The sequence below is a fragment of the Nerophis ophidion genome, linkage group LG29 (genome assembly GCF_033978795.1).
Source record: "Nerophis ophidion isolate RoL-2023_Sa linkage group LG29, RoL_Noph_v1.0, whole genome shotgun sequence".
NCBI lineage: Eukaryota > Metazoa > Chordata > Actinopteri > Syngnathiformes > Syngnathidae > Nerophis > Nerophis ophidion.
Window position 1 is genome coordinate 2,266,034 of NC_084639.1, and position 19,928 is coordinate 2,285,961.

Genomic DNA, 19,928 nt, shown 5'->3' on the forward strand with positions numbered 1-19,928 from the left:
TGACTGCCATCTACTGGTCACACTTATTATTAAACCATGTTGATTGAGACTTTTATTAGTAGACTGCATAGAACAGTAGATATTCCGTACATCCATCCATCCATTTTCTACCGCTTATTCCCTTTTTTGGGGTCGCGGGGGGTGCTGGCGCCTATCTTGACCACTAAATGGTAACACCCCAATAAGTTTTTCAACTTGTTTAAGTCGGGGTCCACGTTAATCAATTCATGGTAACTCATTGGTATGTACCAAATAAAATAGCTTTGAGGTGGGTAAGCTCAACCAAACTTATTCCTTACGTTAGTTAGGCACACCGGGTTATAAGGTGCACTGTCGAGTTTTGAGAGTAATAAATGATTTTAGGTCAATCAATCAATCAATCAATGTTTACTTATAGAGCCCTAAATCACTAGTGTCTCAAAGGGCTGCACAAACCACCACGACATCCTCGGTAGGCCCACATAAGGGCAAGGAAAACTCACACCCAGTGGGACATCGGTGACAATAATGACTATGAGAACCTTGGAGAGGAGGAAAGCAATGGATGTCGAGCGGGTCTAACATGATACTGTGAAAGTTCAATCCACAATGGATACAACACAGTCGCGAGAGTCCAGTCCAAAGCGGATCCAACACAGCAGCGAGAGTCCCGTTCACAGCGGAGCCAGCAGGAAACCATCCCAAGCGTAGGCGGACCAGCAGCGCAGAGATGTCCCCAGCCGATACACAGGCGAGCAGTACATGGCCACCAGATCGGACCGGACCCCCTCCACAAGGGAGAGTGGGACATAGAAGAAAAAGAAAAGAAACGGCAGATCAACTGGTCTAAAAAGGGAGTCTATTTAAAGGCTAGAGTATACAAATGAGTTTTAAGGTGAGACTTAAATGCTTCTACTGAGGTAGCATCGCGAACTGTTACCGGGAGGGCATTCCAGAGTACTGGAGCCCGAACGGAAAATGCTCTATAGCCCGCAGACTTTTTTTGGGCTTTGGGAATCACTAATAAGCCGGAGTCCTTTGAACGCAGATTTCTTGCCGGGACATATGGTACAATACAATCGGCAAGATAAGATGGAGCTAGACCGTGTAGTATTTTATACGTAAGTAGTAAAACCTTAAAGTCACATCTTAAGTGCACAGGAAGCCAGTGCAGGTGAGCCAGTATAGGTATATATGTATGTATATATGTATATAAAGGTATATACAGTATATATGTATGTATATATGTATATAAAGGTATATACAGTATATGTATGTATATATGTATATAAAGGTATATACAGTATATATGTATGTATATATGTATATAAAGGTATATACAGTATATATGTATGTATATATGTATATAAAGGTATATACAGTACAGGCGTAATGTGATCAAACTTTCTTGTTCTTGTCAAAAGTCTAGCAGCCGCATTTTGTACCAACTGTAATCTTTTAATGCTAGACATGGGGAGACCCGAAAATAATACGTTACAGTAGTCGAGGCGAGATGTAACAAACGCATGGATAATGATCTCAGCGTCTTTAGTGGACAGAATGGAGCGAATTTTAGCGATGTTACGGAGATGAAAGAAGGCCGTTTTAGTAACGCTTTTAATGTGTGCCTCAAAGGAGAGAGTTGGGTCGAAGATAATACCCAGATTCTTTACCGTGTCGCCTTGTTTAATTGTTTGGTTGTCAAATGTTAGAGTTGTATTATTAAATAGAGTTCGGTGTCTAGCAGGACCGATAATCAGCATTTCCGTTTTTTTGGCGTTGAGTTGCAAAAAGTTAGCGGACATCCATTGTTTAATTTCATTAAGACACGCCTCCAGCTGACTACAATCCGGCGTGTTGGTCAGCTTTAGGGGCATGTAGAGTTGGGTGTCATCAGCATAACAGTGAAAGCTAACACCGTATTTGCGTATGATGTCACCTAGCGTCCCGGAAATATGGTAAGTTGCAGGTTAGGCCTGGGCCGATAACAAATTTTGCTCAATGATATATTGACCTCCAAATTATTGCCGACAAACAATATTATTGCCATTCTTTTTTGGAGACTAAATTACCCAGCAGGCTCAAGACAATGATGAGAACTTGTTGAATTTGGTCCTGACGTTAAGCAACTCAAACCTAATGTTGAACTAGAAGTGGCAATCACCTGTGATTGAGATGTGTGAGAAATTTCAAGTCAATCCAACTTATAAGGACGAGTAAAAGTGCGACCATGTGGTGTCGTGTCCTTTTGTGTGAAGTCAAGTGAAGTGAATTATATTTATATAGCGCTTTTTCTCTTGTGACTCAAAGCGCTTTACATAGTGAGACCCAATTTTTAATTTTTACATTTAAAGCAGCGTGGGTGGCACTGGGAGCAGGTGGGTAAAGTGTCTTGCCCAAGGACACAACGGCAGTGACTAGGATGGCGGAAGCGGGGATTGAACCTGCAACCCTGAAGTAGCTGGCATGGCCACTCTACCAACCAAACTATACCGCCCCCTTTTCAGAACAATACCAACACCTGCAACAGTGTGTGTACGGTACACTATTGGTTTTGAATGAAGGTGTGCAAGACAAGCCAAGGTAGCTGATGTCAGCATTTCTGTTCTGTCGGCTCGCAGTGCGGCCTCGTTTCACGCAGCCCGCCAAGATGAGGAAGCGCGTCATCGCTCGGCCGGTGGGCAGCTCCGTGCGCCTCAAGTGCGCCGCCAGCGGCAACCCTCGGCCCGACATCGTGTGGCTGAAGGACGGCCGGCCGCTGGCGGGCAGCGAGGCAGGCGGCGCTGGCGAAGGCGAGGAGGCGGGCGGGAAGAAGAAGTGGACTCTGAGTCTGAGGAGCCTGGCGCCGGAGCATAGCGGCAAATACACTTGTCATGTGACCAACCCGGCGGGCCACATCAACGCCACCTACAAAGTGGAAGTCATACGTGAGTTTTTTGTGTGTGTGTGTGTGTGTGTGTGTGTATATATATATATAGATATGTATATACTGCATATATATATATATATATGTGTGTGTGTATATATGTATGTGTGTGTGTGTATATATAGATATGTGTGTGTGTATATATGTATGTGTGTATATATATATACGTATTTATGTATGTATATATGTGTGTATATATGTATGTATGTATATATATATATATATATGTATGTCTTGATTGGATTATCCGGAGAATAGTGCTCGATACCGTGGTAGAGCGCAATATGTAGGTGTGGGAAAAAATCACAAGACTACTTCATCTCTACAGAACTGTTTCATGAGGGGTTCCCTCAATCATCAGGAGATTGAGGGAACCCCTCATGAAACAGATCTGTAGAGATGAAGTAGTCTTGTGATTTTTTCCCACACCTACATATATATATATGTATGTATATATATATGTATATATATATATATATATATATATATATATATATATATGTGTATGTATATATATCTATGTATATATATGTATATATATATATATATATATTTATATATATATATGTATATATTTATATATGTGTATGTATATATATGTATGTATATATATATGTGAGTATGTATATATGTATATATATATATATTTGTGTGTGTCTGTGATATATATAAATATATACAGTAATGGAAGATATAATAATAAATATATATGTTTTATGTTTAATTTTGAATATACACAGTAGTAGTAACGTATTATGATTATTGTTTCAACTATTTTGTCATAATTGTGTATATATGTATGTAAATATGTATGTAAACATACATTTAGATTTATGTAAATATGTTTTATACATAATTAGAAATATATACTGTACATCAAATACATATTTATACTTGCATTTATTTATAAATATATGTTTTGTACACAATTATAAATATATACAATATGTATAATTATATGTATATACTTATTTACATATGGTGTTATATATATTTCTATTATAATTATTACAGTATAATTATGTGTGTGTAATATATGGAAATATACATATATACAAATACACAATATATTTAATATATAATTATATTTATATATACACATAAATATATGATGTTTTATAAATATGTACAGTACATACAAGTATATTTATACATGTATTATATTATATATATATAATTATTATGTTGTAATGATTCTGAATATATATATATATGTGTGTGTGTCATATGTGTATACATTTACTTTCAATCTTATGTAAATATTTGTTTCATTTATAATGATATTTATATGTAATGTAATATAACAAATATTGATATATAAACCTATATATGTTGTGTATATATATAATTATAAATGTCTACAATATGTATAATTAGATTCATATACATATTAACATATTATATTTTGATGATCATTATTAAATATATATATGTTTACATTTTATTATATATATATATATATAATAAACATAAAGTTTGATACACTTAATAGTAGTCAGTGTACAGCTTGTATAGCTGCAGCACTGAACACAGGTCAACCATCTATCTGACAACAAGTGAGTATTTGTGTCTTGCCTCCAATCCAGCAGGGCGGCGATGACGTCACGCTTCAAGGCTGCACGAGTGTTGTTGGTATTGAGGGAGCTGTGGTTCATGAAGGGCAAATGTTGAACTTTTCCTTTGGAATCCAGTGAAAAAGAGTCATGATTGTCCAAATGCTGCCTTACAATGTCACAGTATGTATGTTGGAATTCCCTTTGGCCTCTCAATGAACCGCAGCTCTGCAGCACTCGTGCAGCCCCCGACCGACCGTCTCGCATTGACCACCACATCGCTTGCTTCTCACTTGTGCTGCCGTGTTGACTGGAGCGTGTGTGCGTCCCCAGAGCGCACCAACTCCAAGCCCATCCTGACGGGCACCCACCCGGTCAACACCACCGTGGACTACGGAGGAACCACCTCGCTGCAGTGCAAAGTGCGCAGCGACGTCAAGCCCGTCATCCAGTGGCTGAAGAGAGTGGAAGCCGGAGACGAGGGCAAGTTCAACTCCACCATCGAGGTACATACCCCCAGAACCAGAACCAGTAGAACCGCCGGCTTGGCACTTTAAGAAGCAGCTGCTGTGTCATCCAGGTGGGGGACCATCACTTTGTGGTTCTGCCCACCGGGGAGGTCTGGTCCCGACCCGACGGATCTTATCTCAACAAGCTGCTGATAACGCGAGCCAAGAAGGAGGATGCCGGCATGTACATCTGTCTGGGCGCCAACACCATGGGCTACAGCTTCAGGAGCGCCTACCTCACCGTCACACCAGGTGCTGCACACACCTGGAGCACAAGGAAATGCCATAAAATGACTAAAGAAGGACAACCTAAATAATGTCTTTAGAATTACTCAAAAGTAATATTAAATAACTGAGAAAATGCCATGAAATTACTAAAGGACAACCTAAATAATGTCTTTTAATTACTAAAAAGTTATTTTAACTAACTGAAAATAATGTCATGAAATGACTGAAGAATGCCATTAGATGACCAGAGTGCTATTTAATTACTTTAAAATGCCATTAAATTATTCCAAAATACTATTAAATTACTAAAAAAGTTCATTCAATTACCAAGAAAAATGAACAGTAAATAACTAAAAATGCCATGAAATTACTAAGGAAGGAGGGCAAATGGGCACTAAAAGTGTTTTTATTACTAAAAAGTTATATTAACTTACAGAGATAATGCCATGAAATTACTAAAGAAGGACTATCTAAATATATCTTATTTACTAAAAAGTTATATTAACTAACTGAGAAAATGCCATGCAATTACTAAAGGACAATATAAATGTTTTAATTACTAAAGTTATTTTAACTTACTGAAAAATGCTATGAAATTACTAAATAGTGTCTTTTAATTATTAAAAAGTTCTATTAACTAACTGAGAAAATGCCATGAAATTACTAAAGAAGGACAACCTAAATAATGTTTTTTAATTACTAAAAAGTTCTATTAACTAACTGAGAAAATGCCATGAAATTACTAAAGGACAATATAAATGTTTTTAATTACTAAAGTTTTTTTAACTAACTGAAAAATGCTATGAAATGACTAAAGGACAATCTAAATAGTGTCGTTTAATTATTAAAAAGTTCTATTAACTAACTGAGAAAATGCCATGAAATTACTAAAGAAGGACAATCTAAATAATGTTTTTTAATTACTAAAAAGTTATATTACTAACAGAAAATGCCATGAAATTACTGAAGAATGCCATTAAATTACTAGAGTTCCATTAAATTACTTTAAAATGCCATTAATGTATTTGAAAATGCCATTAAAGTACTAAAAAAAATCCTTAAATTATTAAGACAAATTAACAGTTAATAACTAAAATGCCATGGAATTTAAAGGACAAAAATTGGGTACTAAATAATGTATTTTAATTACTAAAAAGTAATATTAAATAACTGAGGAAATACCATGAAATTACTAAAGGACAACCTAAATAATGTCTTTTAATTACTAAAAAGTTATTTTAACTAACTGAAAATAATGTCATGAAATGACTGAAGAATGCCATTAGATGACCAGAGTGCTATTTAATTACTTTAAAATGCCATTAAATTATTCCAAAATACTATTAAATTACTAAAAAAGTTCATTCAATTACCAAGAAAAATGAACAGTAAATAACTAAAAATGCCATGAAATTACTAAGGAAGGAGGGCAATTGGGCACTAAAAGTGTTTTTATTACTAAAAAGTTATATTAACTTACAGAGAAAATGCCATGAAATTACTAAAGAAGGACTATCTAAATATATTTTATTTACTAAAAAGTTATATTAACTAACTGAGAAAATGCCATGCAATTACTAAAGGACAATATAAATGTTTTTAATTACTAAAGTTATTTTAACTTACTGAAAAATGCTATGAAATTACTAAATAGTGTCTTTTAATTATTAAAAAGTTCTATTAACTAACTGAGAAAATGCCATGAAATTACTAAAGAAGGACAACCTAAATAATGTTTTTTAATTACTAAAAAGTTCTATTAACTAACTGAGAAAATGCCATGAAATTACTAAAGAAGGACAATCTAAATAATGTTTTTTAGTTACTAAAAAGTTATATTACTAACAGAAAATGCCATGAAATTACTGAAGAATGCCATTAAATTAGTTCCATTAAATTACTTTAAAATGCCATTAATGTATTCAAAAATGCCATTAAAGTACTAAAAAAAATCCTTAAATTATTAAGACAAATTAACAGTTAATAACTAAAATGCCATGGAATTTAAAGGACGAAAATTGGGTACTAAATAATGTATTTTAATTACTAAAAAGTTATATTAACTAACTGAGAAAATGCCATGAAATTACTGAAGAATGCCATTAAGTTACCAGAGTGCCATTTAATTACTTTATAATGTCATTAAATTATTCCAAAATATCATTAAATTACAAAAATAATTCATTCAATTACTAAGATAAATTAACAGTCAATAACTAAATACGCCGTGAAATTATTAATGAAGGACAATTGAGTACTAAATAATGTACTTTAATTACTAAAAAGTTTTATTAACTAACTGAGAAAATGTTGTGAAATTACTGAAGAATGCCATTAAATTACCAGAGTGCCATTTAATTACTTTATAATGTCATTAAATTATTTGAAAAAAAAACATTAATTTACTAAAAAAGTTCATTCAATAACTAAACAAAAATTGCAGTAAATAACTAAAATGCCATGAAATTACTAAAGAAGGACAATTAGGTACTAAATAATGTATTTTAATTACTAAAAAGTTCTATTAACTAACCGAGAAAATGCCATTAAATTACTAGAGTGCCATTTAATTACTTTAAAATTCCATTAAATTATTCAAAAATACTATTAAATTACTTTAAAAAAAAGTTAATTCAATTAGTAAGAAAAATTAACATTAAATAACTAAAAATGCCATTAAATTAGTCAAAAAGTCATTAAATTACAAAAAAGTAATTGAATCACTGAAAAAGCCATTACATTACGAAAGAAAATTTACGTTAAATAACTAAAAAAATTCCAATTAATTACAAAAAAATGCATTTAAATTACAAAGAATTATTTTAAATTAGGAAAATATCCATTAAATACTATTAATTTACTTAAAAAGATTGCTTTGGAAATATCTAAAAAATGCAATTAAATTACTAAAAAATGCAATTAAATAACTAGAATTCCATTTAAATTACTAATGGGTTTAATTGCAATACATGAGAAATACCATTAAATTAGCAGTCATTAAATTACTTAATATTGCCATTAAATGACAAAAAATGCCATTAAATCACAAAAATGTTGTATGTTTACCAAAACAAAAACATTAAGTTACAAACAAATTTAATTTAATAATTAAAATGCCTTTAAATTACAAAAATACAATTGAATTACATTAAATAACTAAAAATTATATTACATTTTTAATGTACTTAAAAATGCCATTAAATGAGTCAAAAATGTCATTGAATTACTAAAAAAAGGTTATCGAATCACTAAAAAATCGTTAAATTACAAAAGAAAATTTACGCTTAACTAAAACATGCCAATAAATTACAAAAAACAATCAATTCAATTCCAAAAAATACTTTTAAATTAAAAAAAAAATCAATTAAATACCTAAACATACCACAAATTTACTTTAAAAAATATCGCTTTAGAAATATATAAAAATGCAATTAAATTACGAAACAAAAATGCCATTAAATAACTAAAAATGCCATTTAATTACTAAAGAACTCCATTTAAAGTACTAATAGGTTTAATTACAATACATGAAAAATGCCATTAAATTAGCAGTCATTAAATTACTTAAAACTGCAGTTAAATTTCAAAAAATTCCATTAAATCACAAAAAATGCTGTATTTTTACCAAAAACAAAAACATTAAGTTACAAAAAAATACCTTTAAATTACAAAAATACAGTTGAATTGCATTAAATAACTAAAGTTAAATTACTAAACAATGCCATTAAAATTATTAAAATGTTCAATTAAATTACTTGAGAAATGTCATTATTTCAAAAGTGTCATTAAACTTCCTAAAATGCCATTTAAATACTAAAAATGTCATTAAAATATTAAAAATGCCATTAAATTACTAAAATTTGCCATTTAATTACTAAAAATAAAAATAAATCACTGAAGAATGCAATTTAAATTACTAAAACGTTCTATTAAAATATGTAAAAATGCCATGAAATTAGTAGAAAATACCATTGAAATAAAATAATTGCCATTAAATAACTAAAAAATGCCATAAATTTCCAAAGAATGCCATTTGAAATAAAAAAGTATTGACATTAAATAACTATAAGTGACATTCAATTAATAAAGAATGCCATTTGAAATACTAAAAAGTTTGACTAACTCACTTAAAAAATGGCATTAAATGACAATAGAATGCAATGTAAATTATCAAAAAGTGTCCCATTAAATCACTTAAAAAATTGCAATAATTTATTTTAAAACAAAATGCCTTTTTTATAACTAAAAATGCCATAGAATTTCAAAGATGCCCTTAGATAACTAAACATTCATTAAACTACTAAAACTTCAATTTACATGAATAAATATGCCATTTAAAAAATACAAAATGCCAATAAATGACTTTTCAAAAGAATCCAATATGTAACTCCTATAAATGACATGGCATTACTAAAAATGGCATTACTTACTCTGAATTTTTTTAGTAATTTCATCAAAAACAGCAGTAGATTATAAAATAATTAGGACATTTACTGACTAAAAATGTTGTGTAAAATTTACATCGGACATTTAATCAATAATGAAATCATAAGTAATATATTCATTCATCTGCTCTTTGGCTTTAAAGGGGAACATTATCACAATTTCAAACGGGTTAAAAACAATAAAAATCAGTTCCCGGTGGCTTGTTGTATTTTTTGAATTTTTTTTCAAAATTTTACCGGTCCCGGAATATCCCTAGAAAAAGCTTTAAAGTGCCTTATTTTCACTCTCTCGAAGCCACTGTTCATTTCCCTGTGACGTCACACAGTGCTGCCAATGTAAACAAACAATGGGAATAGCGCAGCAAGATATAGTGACATTAGCTCGGATTCAAACTCGGATTTCAGCGGTTTAAGCGATTCAACAGATTACGCATGTATTGAAACAGATGGTTGGAGTATGAAAGTATTAAAGAAGAAACTGAAGCTATTGAGCGAATAGCTATTGACGCTATTCATAGCCATAGCATGGCCGAATAGTTACGTTAGCATCGCCGGTAAAATGTGCGAACCAAACGAGCAGGACTTTCGCATCTTTTGACACTGGAGCAACTTAAATCCGTCGATTGGTAAGTGTTTTTTTCTTATTAAATGTGAGTGGAAGGAAACGTAATATAGTTGCAAATGTTCATACAGCTATAGCCTAAATAGCATGTTTGCATCGATTAGTTGGCAGTCACGCCGCGACCAAATATGTCTGATTAGCACATAAGTCAACAACATCAACAAAACTCACCTTTGTGATTTCGTTGACTTTATCGTTGCAAATGCATCTGCAGGTTATCCATACATCTCTGTGCCATGTCTGCCTTAGCATCGCCGGTAAATAGCATGTTAGCATCGATTAGCTGGCAGTCAACATCAACAAAACTCACCTTTGTGATTTCGTTGACTTTATCGTTGCAAATGCATCTGCAGGTTATCCATACATCTCTGTGCCATGTCTGTCTTAGCATCGCCGGTAAATAGCATGTTAGCATCGATTAGCTAGCAGTCAACATCAACAAAACTCACCTTTGTGATTTCGTTGACTTTATCGTTGCAAATGCATCTGCAGGTTATCCATACATCTCTGTGCCATGTCTGTCTTAGCATCGCCGGTAAATAGCATGTTAGCATCGATTAGCTGGCAGTCAACATCAACAAAACTCACCTTTGTGATTTCGTTGACTTTATCGTTGCAAATGCATCTGCAGGTTATCCATACATCTCTGTGCCATGTCTGTCTTAGCATCGCCGGTAAATAGCATGTTAGCATCGATTAGCTGGCAGTCAACATCAACAAAACTCACCTTTGTGATTTCGTTGACTTTATCGTTGCAAATGCATCTGCAGGTTATCCATACATCTCTGTGCCATGTCTGTCTTAGCATCGCCGGTAAATAGCATGTTAGCATCGATTAGCTAGCAGTCAACATCAACAAAACTCACCTTTGTGATTTCGTTGACTTTATCGTTGCAAATGCATCTGCAGGTTATCCATACATCTCTGTGCCATGTCTGTCTTAGCATCGCCGGTAAATAGCATGTTAGCATCGATTAGCTAGCAGTCAACATCAACAAAACTCACCTTTGTGATTTCGTTGACTTTATCGTTGCAAATGCATCTGCAGGTTATCCATACATCTCTGTGCCATGTCTGCTTTAGCATCGCCGGTAAAATGTGGAGACACTCTGGTACATTCAATGGGGGTCTGGCGGCAGATTTCTTGCCAGTGGTGCAACTTGAATCCCTCCCTGTTAGTGTTGTTACAACCTCCGACAACACACCGACGAGGCATGATGTCTCCAAGGTTCCAAAAAATGGTCGAAAAACGGAAAATAACAGAGCTGAAACCCGGTGTTTGTAATGTGTTTGAGAAAATGAAAATGGCGGGTGTGTTACCTAGGCAACGTCACGTACTGACGTCATCGCTTCAAGAGGGCTAAACAGAAAGGCGTTTAATTCGCCAAAATTCACCCATTTAGAGTTCGGAAATCGGTTAAAAAAATAGATGGTGTTTTTTCTGCAGCATCAAGGTATATATTGACGCTTACATAGGTCTGCTGATAATGTTCCCCTTTAAGTAGGACATTCTATTGGTTTTCTATTTATTTAAAAATTCTCCAACTTGGGGTTGAATAAACCTTTTTGAAACGAATGAATTCCTGTGCGTTGAATAAGAAGTGTGTCTTCCTGGCAGATGTGACGCCCCAAAACAACTTGGTGGTGTCGGCGGCGTCCCCCAGCCTCCCCTGGCCCGTCATCATCGGGATACCGGCGGGCGTGGCCTTCATCCTGGGCACCGCCCTCCTCTGGTTCTGCCGGTCCAAACGCCCCTGCGCCGCCTCCTCCCCGCCCGCGTCTTCCGTTCCTCCCGCGGCCCAGCGCCTCCCGGTGGCGGGCCGGGAGCGAGCGTGCCCTCCCGCTCAGCCGGGCGGCGCGGACAAGGAGCGCCTGTCCTACGAGGATTACGTGGCCCACCACCAGCAGCAGCAGCTGCTCGCCAAGGCCGGCGGCGGCGGCGGCCCCGCCCCCAAACTCTACCCTAAAATCTACACGGACATCCACACGCACACGCACTCGCACGTGGACGGTAAAGTGCACCAGCACCAACACATCCACTACCAGTGTTAGCGCACAAAACGCCGACTTTTGCCGCACCAGTGAAGAATGTAAAGATTTCTATTTTCGAAAGTGTTGTTTTTATTTGCCAACGTTGGCGTCGTGTTCGGCGTTTGACTTCTCAAGCTCGCCTCTCTCGTGCGTGGTCCAGCGCGGTTATATAGCATTTAGCATGTAGCATTTAGCATGCACAGCTGTATGAGTTGTCCGCCTCTGCAGGTGTTCCTAATATTGTGGCCGTTGCTGCGATCAAATCTTCCTTTATGAACCTGTGAAGCTTTTTTTTCGTACTCGTATCGTATCGCTCGTGTTTGTACAGTCCTCGCCACAGCTCGTTAAGATGTTTTATGGCAGCATTATTTTTGCCTTTTTTTTTTTTATGACAAAAACTCCAAACTAAGGCTTTAAGGAAAACAAGCGGACTTTCTCTCCGGTTTGTAGCGTTTAAGAAAATCAATATTTTGCCATATTGGCGATGAGCGGTTACTCTCCTGGTGGCCGTTGGAGGAACTGCAGAGCTGCTTCCACTCTTAAGTGCTTTCAAATGTTTACTTGAGTTAAAACAGGGTTGTCCAACATGCAGCCCACGGCACATACTTTCCAACAAATTACTCATAATTAGTAATACTGCTCATTTTTCTACTAAAATACCATTAAAAACCTAAAAATGTCCTTTAATGATTGTGACATGCGATTAAACTACCCAAAATGCATGATAAATTACTTAAAATAATCTCAGAAAAGTATTTCAAATGCCAATAAATTAAAGACAATGCCATCAAATTACCTCAAAGTTCCCATTAAATTAATAGAAAAAATACAAGGTCATTAAATAACAAAAGAAAGTCATTAAATTGCAAAAAATACTCCAGAAGATGTTGTTGAATTACTCCAAAATTCACAATCAATTTGTTAAGGATGAGTAACTTTTAAAAATAACAATAAATAAAACAAAAAATGCCAAAAAATTATTTGAACAAATTGCCATTAAATTACCCCGAAATTCCAGATTATTTACAAAAAATCCATTAAATCATAAAAACATGTCGTTAAATTACAAAAGAAAGTCATTAAATTGTAAAAGAAATACTCCAGAAAATGTTGTTAAGTTACTCACAAATTCACAATATATTTGTTGAAGATTGTCATAAATTACTTTTAAAAATGACTAATAATAAAGTGCCAATAAATTCTTTAAACAAAATGCAATTAAACTACCCAAAATGCACGATTTTGATGTAAAAGATAAATTACTTAAAATGTCAGAAAAGTATTTTAAAATGCCAATAAATTAAAGACAATGCCATCAAATTAAATTGAAGCTCCCATTAAAGTAATATTTTCAAAATACTATTGACTACAAATGCCATTAAAAGACTCAAAATTCCAATACATTTACAAAAAGTACCCATTAAAATACGATAACAATGCCATTAAACACTAAAGAAAGTCATTAAATTGCAAAAAAATACTCGAAAAAAGTTGTTGAATTACCCAAACATTCAAAATATTTTTTTTAAATATTCTCTTTAATTACTATTAAAAATAGCAATAAATGATTCAAAAATGCCAATATTTAAACAAATTGCCATTAAATGACCCCAAAATTCCATATTATTTACAAAAAAATCCATTAAATCATAAAAACAATGTCGTTAAATAACGAAAGAAAGTCATTAACTTGCAAAAGAAATACTCCAGAAAATGTTGTTAAATTACTCAAAAATTCATAATCAATTTGTTGAAGATTGTCATAAATAATTTTTTTAAATAACACTAACTAATAAAAAAATGACAATAAATTCTTTAAACAAAATGCCATTAAATTACCCCAAAATTCCAGAATAATTACGAATAAATCCATTAAATCGTAAATAAATGTCATTATAAAACGAAAGAAAGTCATTAAAAGAGTAAACAATGCCAGCGGTACAAAGAACGTCATTAAATTGCAAAATAAATAACATAACATTACTCAAAAGTGTTCTGTTAAATTACCCCAAAATTCACATTAAACTTGTTAAAGATTCTCAAATTATTTTTTAAAATAATAGTGTGTGAATGTGAGTGTGAATGTTGTCTGTCTATCTGTGTTGGCCCTGCGATGAGCTGGCGACTTGTCCAGGGTGTACCCCGGCTTCCGCCCGATTGTAGCTGAGATAGGAGCCAGCGCCCCCCGCCACCCCGAAAGGGAATAAGCGGTAGAAAATGGATGGATGGAATAAAAAAGTTAAAAAATTTCCATAAATTAAATGCCAATGAATTTCCCCAAAATTTCAGATTAATTACAAAAAAATCCATTAAATCATTAAAAAAATCGTTAAATAACAAAGGAAAGTCATTCAACTACTAAACAATGCCATTAATTACTATAGAAAGCCATTAAATTGCTAAAAAAAAAATAGCATAAAATTACTCAAACCCCCCAAAAATTTGCAATCAACTTGTTAAAGATGCTCATGTATAATTTAAAAATAAAAATAATAATAATAATAATTTTAAAACATGCCAATACGTTCTTAAAAAATGCAATTAAATTACCTATAAATTCCTATTATTTCAATAAAGAAATACCATTAATCAACTAAAAATGCAGTGAAATTACCCAAAATCCCAGTTATTTTACAAATTAATTCAGTTCAATTCATAAAACGATGCTTAACAATCACACAAGAAAATGCCATTAAAATACCCCCCCAAAAAATCATAAAGTTGTTGAAGACTCATTACATTATTTTAAAAATATATAAGTAAACAAAAAATGCCAATAAATTATTTGAGAAAACAATTTTCAAAATTCACATTAAATTCATTTTAACAATACAATTAAAACACGAAAAAAATTGTTAACTAACCCAAATTTCAATTAAGTAACGAACGATTATGAATAACACAAAATTACCCTAAAAATCCTATTAAATCCCACCCAATTTTTTTTTATAATTATTACAAATTAGGGGGAAACGATAATAATACGTACAGTTTTGAACTCGTCATTTTACTTGGACTGCAGAAGACTGACGCATGTTAAGAAACATTTTGACTCAAATATTGTACTGCAAGAAATTAAAGGGGCTTGGTTTAGTTTTTTTATGAAAGCTGTAATAGTCCTTTTCTTGCATTTCTGCTTGCCATCTTTCACTTCTTATGTCAAAATAATTGGACAGCCCTGCTTTAAAGGCCTACTGAAATGAGATTTTCTTATTCAAAGGGGGATAGCAGGTCCATTCTATGTGTCATACTTGATCATTTCGCAATTTTGCCATATTTTTGCTGAAAGGATTTAGTAGAGAACATCCACCATAAAGTTCCCAACTTTTGGTGGCTAATAAAAAAGCCTTGCCTGTACCGGAAGTAGCAGACGATGTGCGCGTGACGTCACGGGTTGTGGAGCTCCTCACATCCTCACATTGTTTACAATCATAGCCACCAGCAGATGGAGCTATTCGGACCGAAAAAGTGACGATTTCCCCATTCATTTGAGCGAGGATGAAAGATTTCTGGATGAGGAAATTTAGAGTGAAAGACTAGAAAAAGAAAAAAAAAGGCAATTGCAGTGGGAGCGATTCATATTTTACTAGACAAATTTACTAGGATAATTCTGAAAAATCCCTTATCTGCTTATTGTGTTGCTAGTGTTTTAGTGAGATTAAATAGTACCTGAAAGTCGGAGGGGTGTGGCCACGGGTGTGTTGACGCCAGAGTCTCTGAGGGAAGTCACGGCAGCTGCAGCAGGACGCAAGCTCCGCTGATGTCTCCGGTAAGAGGCGACTTATTACCAAAATGTTCTCACTGAAAACCGCCGGTTGACATGTTCGCTTGACCGCTCTGATCCATAGTAAAGCTTCATCTTCGTGAATTTTAAACAAGGAAACACCGGCTGTGTTTTTGTGGCTAAAGGCTAAAAGCTTCCCACCTCCATCTTTCTTCTTTGACGTCTCCATTATTAATTGAACAAGAATGCAAAAGACTCAGCAACACAGATGTCCAGAATACTGTGTAAATATGCGATTAAAGCAGACTACTTATAGCTTGGACAACCCGAGACATCAAACGTCATCATACCGCGACGTTTTCAACAGGACACTTTGCGGGAAATTTAAAATTGCAATTTAGTAAACTAAAAAGGCTGTATTGGCATGTGTTGCAATGTTAATATTTCATCATTGATATATAAACTATCAGACTGCGTGGTCGCTAGTAGTGGCTTTCAGTAGGCCTTTAAGCTAATTGGCTCCCCGTTCAACCCCCCGGCCGATGTGCACTTACTTACCCACCTTTGCTACATTTTTTTCCCAACCCGCCATCCCAAAAAGTGTATTTCACTCCTAATTTATTGACTACGGGCATTATTATACTGCATGCGTTGATTTGAATGTAAGATGTTGTATTTATACGCGAGTACACAGAAGCTCCTAGATAATCCTTGTAAGGACAATCTTGTATAGTTTCATCATCTTATTGTCGCCATTAAAAAAAGGAATCCGCGTGCTTCTTCTTTGCCTTTTGTTTTAGCAAGAACCCCATTGATTTTTGAAGGACCTCCTGCAGGCCGTCAGTGCTCGTTATTCCACGTCCAAGACCAACCAAACCTGGAATGTTTGAGATGTTTAAAGCTGGTTGAAGTCCACACATCTGCTGGTCCTCCTTCCTCCCTCTCTCTCTCTCTCTCTCTCCAGCCAGGATCTCGTCCACGATAAGACCAAGACGTCAACACCTTGTGTCGTTTATCAGCCTCTCTGGGGGGATTCATCCCGCCGTTTCCATCGGAAAGATCACCCCTTGTTTCTTCGGGAAGTTTGACATCTTGCAGACATGGAAATCTACATAAGGTACCTCCGGCTGCTTTACATTATGGCTTTGAAAAATTGACAGAATGCTGGAAAAGGGGACAATGGTTAACTTTGTTTCTATAAAGCAAGCATCATGTGATTCATTGTACAAACCCTGTTTCCATATGAGTTGGGAAATTGTGTTCGATGTAAATATAAACAGAATACAATGATTTGCAAATCCTTTTCAAGCCATATTCAGTTGAATATGCTACAAAGACAACATATTTCATGTTCACACTGATAATCATTAACTTTAAAATTTGATGCCAGCAACACGTGACAAAGAAGTTGGGAAAGGTGGCAATAAATACTGATAAAGTTGAGGAATGCTCATCAAACACTTATTGGGAACATCCCACAGGTGTGCAGGCTAATTGGGAACAGGTGGGTGCCATGATTGGCTATAAAAACAGCTTCCATGAAATGCTCAGTCTTTCACAAGAAAGGATGGGGCGAGGTACACCCCTTTGTCCACAACAGCGTAAGCAAATAGTCAAACAGTTTAAGAACAACCTTTCTCAAAGTGACATTGCAAGAAATGTAGGGATTTCAACATCTACGCTCCATAATATCATCAAAAGGTTCAGAGAATCTGGAGAAATCACTCCACGTAAGCGGCATGGCCGGAAACCAACATTGAATGACCGTGACCTTCCATCCCTCAGACGGCACTGTATCAAAACAAAAACCGATATCAATCTCTAAAGGATATCACCACATGGGCTCAGGAACACTTCATAAAACCACTGTCACTAAACACAGTTGGTCGCTACATCTGTAAGTGCAAGTTAAAGTTCTACTATGCAAAGCGAAAGCCATTTATCAACAACATCCAGAAACGGCGCCGGCTTCTCTGGGCCCGAGATCATCTAAGATGGACTGATGCAAAGTGGAAAAGTGTTCTGTGGTCTGACGAGTCCACATTGTTGTGCGGCACGCACCTAATGTGCGGCACGCACCTAGTGTTGTGTGGCACACACCTAGTGTTGTGTGGCACACACCTAGTGTTGTGTGGCACGCACCTAATGTTGTGCAACACGCATCTAGTGTTGTGTGGCACACACCTAATGTTGTGCAACACGCATCTAGTGTTGTGTGGCATGCACCTAATGTGTTGTGGCACGCACCTAGTGTTGTGTGGCATGCACCTAATGTGTTGTGGCACGCACCTAGTGTTGTGTGGCATGCACCTAATGTGTTGTGGCACGCACCTAGTGTTGTGTGGCATGCACCTAATGTGTTGCGGCACGCACCTAGTGTTGTGTGGCATGCACCTAATGTGTTGTGGCACGCACCTAGTGTTGTGTGGCACACACCTAGTGTTGTGTGGCACGCACCTAATGTTGTGCAACACGCATCTAGTGTTGTGTGGCACACACCTAATGTTGTGCAACACGCATCTAGTGTTGTGTGGCATGCACCTAATGTGTTGTGGCACGCACCTAGTGTTGTGTGGCATGCACCTAATGTGTTGCGGCACGCACCTAGTGTTGTGTGGCATGCACCTAATGTGTTGCGGCACGCACCTAGTGTTGTGTGGTATGCACCTAATGTGTTGCGGCACGCACCTAGTGTTGTGTGGCATGCACCTAATGTGTTGTGGCACGCACCTAGTGTTGTGTGGCATGCACCTAATGTGTTGCGGCACGCACCTAATATTGTGTGGCACGCACCTAATGTTGTGCAACACGCACCTAGTGTTGTGTGGCATGCACCTAATGTGTTGTGGCACGCACCTAGTGTTGTGTGGCATGCACCTAATGTGTTGTGGCACGCACCTAGTGTTGTGTGGCATGCACCTAATGTGTTGTGGCACGCACCTAGTGTTGTGTGGCATGCACCTAACGTGTTGTGGCACGCACCTAGTGTTGTGTGGCATGCACCTAATGTGTTGTGGCACGCACCTAGTGTTGTGTGGCATGCACCTAATGTGTTGCGGCACGCACCTAGTGTTGTGTGGCATGCACCTAATGTGTTGTGGCACGCACCTAGTGTTGTGTGGCATGCACCTAATGTGTTGTGGCACGCACCTAGTGTTGTGTGGCATGCACCTAATGTGTTGTGGCACGCACCTAGTGTTGTGTGGCATGCACCTAATGTGTTGTGGCACGCACCTAGTGTTGTGTGGCATGCACCTAATGTGTTGTGGCACGCACCTAGTGTTGTGTGGCATGCACCTAATGTGTTGTGGCACGCACCTAGTGTTGTGTGGCATGCACCTAATGTTGTGCAACACGCATCTAGTGTTGTGTGGCATGCACCTAATGTGTTGTGGCACGCACCTAGTGTTGTGTGGCATGCACCTAATGTTGTGCAACACGCATCTAGTGTTGTGTGGCATGCACCTAATGTGTTGTGGCACGCACCTAGTGTTGTGTGGCATGCACCTAATGTGTTGTGGCACGCACCTAGTGTTGTGTGGCATGCACCTAATGTGTTGTGGCACGCACCTAGTGTTGTGTGGCATGCACCTAATGTGTTGCGGCACGCACCTAGTGTTGTGTGGCATGCACCTAATGTGTTGTGGCACGCACCTAGTGTTGTGTGGCATGCACCTAATGTGTTGTGGCACGCACCTAGTGTTGTGTGGCATGCACCTAATGTGTTGTGGCACGCACCTAGTGTTGTGTGGCATGCACCTAATGTGTTACGGCACGCACCTAGTGTTGTGTGGCATGCACCTAATGTGTTGTGGCACGCACGCACCTAGTGTTGTGTGGCATGCACCTAATGTGTTGTGGCACGCACCTAGTGTTGTGTGGCATGCACCTAATGTGTTGTGGCACGCACT

At 36.3% G+C, this 19,928-nt stretch overlaps 1 protein-coding gene across 1 annotated transcript in view; it reads left to right on the plus strand.

Annotated features, from left to right (window-relative positions):
• Positions 1 to 16,793, plus strand: part of fgfrl1a (fibroblast growth factor receptor like 1a) — a 187,770-nt gene extending 170,977 nt beyond the window's left edge. The window contains exons 5-8 of the mRNA XM_061892165.1: positions 2,601 to 2,906; positions 4,792 to 4,964; positions 5,039 to 5,219; positions 11,881 to 16,793. Of these exons, the coding sequence (XP_061748149.1) occupies positions 2,601 to 2,906; positions 4,792 to 4,964; positions 5,039 to 5,219; positions 11,881 to 12,314 (1,094 nt within the window). The 3' untranslated portion in view covers positions 12,315 to 16,793. The remainder of the gene's footprint in view (positions 1 to 2,600; positions 2,907 to 4,791; positions 4,965 to 5,038; positions 5,220 to 11,880) is intronic.
• The last annotated feature ends 3,135 nt before the right edge of the window (positions 16,794 to 19,928 follow it).